General features: G+C 42.6%; 1 protein-coding gene across 1 annotated transcript; it reads left to right on the plus strand.

Moving 5' to 3' along the window:
• The first annotated feature begins 183 nt into the window (after nt 1-183).
• Nucleotides 184-1,911, plus strand: CSUI_010472 (dna chr wayne state university expressed family protein). The gene is made up of 4 exons (XM_068070575.1): nt 184-393; nt 1,012-1,182; nt 1,542-1,599; nt 1,871-1,911. Exons 1-4 carry the CDS (start codon nt 223-225, stop codon nt 1,894-1,896), a joined length of 426 nt encoding a protein of 141 aa, XP_067917449.1. The 5' UTR covers nt 184-222; the 3' UTR covers nt 1,897-1,911.
• The last annotated feature ends 2 nt before the right edge of the window (nt 1,912-1,913 follow it).

A 1,913-nucleotide genomic window follows, 5' to 3' on the forward strand; every position in this document is an offset into this window, starting at 1 on the left:
GAGAAGAGATAAAACGGAACTAAAGAAAGAGGTAGGAGAGACATAAGAAAGAGTCATTAGTTCCGTTTTATCTCTTCTCTCTTTCGTACGCCTCCTTTCTTTCTTTCTTTCTTTTCTGTTATCCTTTCTCCTTCTTCTTCTTCATCTTTTTCTTCTTCTTCTTCTGTTTTCTTTGTTCCGTAGGTGGTGGATGAGATTTACGATGAATATTCAGCCAGACGCATGGGTGTAGAGGAGCGAGGCCAAGTGTGTGTAATGATCCATTCAGGCAGTAGGGGCTTAGGGCATCAAGTCGCTACGGATGCCCTCGTGGCTATGGAGGCAGCTATGGCAAGAGACCAAATCAAATCCAACGATCGACAGCTTGCATGCGCGCGCATCGATTCACCGGAGGTAACACAAGAAAAAAGAGAATGAAAGAAAAGAGAGAGAGAGGAGAGAGAGAATATGAAGAGAGAAGGACAGGTAGAAGGCAGACAATGCATTTCCGTCGATTCCTGGGAGGCTGTGCTAGTAGGAAAGGTTTCGAAGATGTCACGAGGAGAAGAGTAGAAAATGAAAAGAAGAAAAGGAAAGAAAGAGAAAACGAAAGAGGAGAACAATGATGGAGATAGACAGGGTGATCAGAAGGTTCTGCTGTTTAGAAGAAGACATGTGTTGATAGAAACTGAGAGATCTGATTGAAAGGATACGCCTCTCTCTCTGCTTGTCTTTCTTTCTTTCTCTTGTCCTTCTTGCTCTCTCTGCTTTTTTGTCTCCATTCTATTTTACACAAGATGACCGACCTTGCTCGATTCTTTCTGTGCGTCTCCTCTCTTCCTTATGTGTCCTCGCCATAACTTCTTCTCTCCTCTTCATTCTCTCTCTCTCTCTCTTCTCCCCGCTTCCTCTCTTTTATATATATGTATATATCCTTCTCCTTCTCTCTCTTCTTTCTGCGTTGTATCTTCGTGTGTGTATGTATATCTTCTTGTTTGTCTTCCTCTTTTCTTTCTTCCTCTTGTCTTGTAGGGTCAGGATTACTTAGCAGCGATGGCAGCGGCAGCGAATTATGCGTGGGTCAATCGAAGCTCCTTAGCTTTCTTAGCGAGGGAAGCCTTCGCAAAGGTCATGAAACAAACCCCGGAAGACTTAGATATGCACATGATCTACGACGTCTCTCATAACATCGCCAAAGTAGAGGTAAAAGAATCGCCATTCGTCCCTTTTCTTTTCTTCTCCTTCTCCATCTTCTGCATCTTTCTCTCTTTCGTCTCTCTCTTATAGAGAGATCTAGGGTGGATGAATGTGTAGGTGCTGAAGCTGAAGAGCCTGGAGGCCAAGTATACGTTGTATGTATTGCTCTGTATACTATATATATATATATATTGATGCTTGTGTACGTGTGTGTGTGTGTGTATGAGGAGGTGGATGTCTGTGCATGTATGTGTAAAGTATAGATCGATCGATCGATGGTTTTAAACAGTCAGATAGGGGAGGAAATTTAGCCGTGAATCGATCTTATGTGTCTCTCTTTTTTCTCTCACTCTCTTTACATGCAGAATGATGTAGATGTTTGTATAGGAGATAGGAAAAGAAACAGTATGGAAGGAGGAAAGGGTATGTAGGGGGAGTCTTGTGCCCGGTGTTTCTCGTGCCTATGCATGAGGGAGATAAGAAGAAGAAGAAAGAAAAGAGAAGAGAGGTTCATTGTTTGACTAGCCTTGTTGAGATTGACGGGCGGTGTGTAGAGTAAGTATAGAATGAGAACCTAAGAGAGAGAGTGAGAGCAGGAAATGATAGTTCTCCTTTTTCATTCTCTTCTTCTTTCATTCATTTCTCCTATTCTTTGCTAGTCTTTGTCGTTTCGTCCCTTTGTTTCTCTTTCCAGGAGCATTTTGTGAATGGGAGTCCTAAGCGTCTTTTGGTCCATC

This window comes from Cystoisospora suis (assembly GCF_002600585.1).
Source record: "Cystoisospora suis strain Wien I chromosome Unknown contig_7542, whole genome shotgun sequence".
Classification (NCBI taxonomy): Eukaryota; Apicomplexa; class Conoidasida; order Eucoccidiorida; family Sarcocystidae; genus Cystoisospora; species Cystoisospora suis.

Bases quoted from the DNA above. Each gene is read 5' to 3' on its own strand.
- CSUI_010472 (XM_068070575.1), top strand. From the start codon at position 223: ATGGGTGTAGAGGAGCGAGGCCAAGTGTGTGTAATGATCCATTCAGGC. The intron at 1,183-1,541 runs GTAAAAGAATCG...CTTTACATGCAG, and splicing joins ATAACATCGCCAAAGTAGAG to AATGATGTAGATGTTTGTAT. The intron at 1,600-1,870 runs GTATGTAGGGGG...TTCTCTTTCCAG, and splicing joins CAGTATGGAAGGAGGAAAGG to GAGCATTTTGTGAATGGGAG.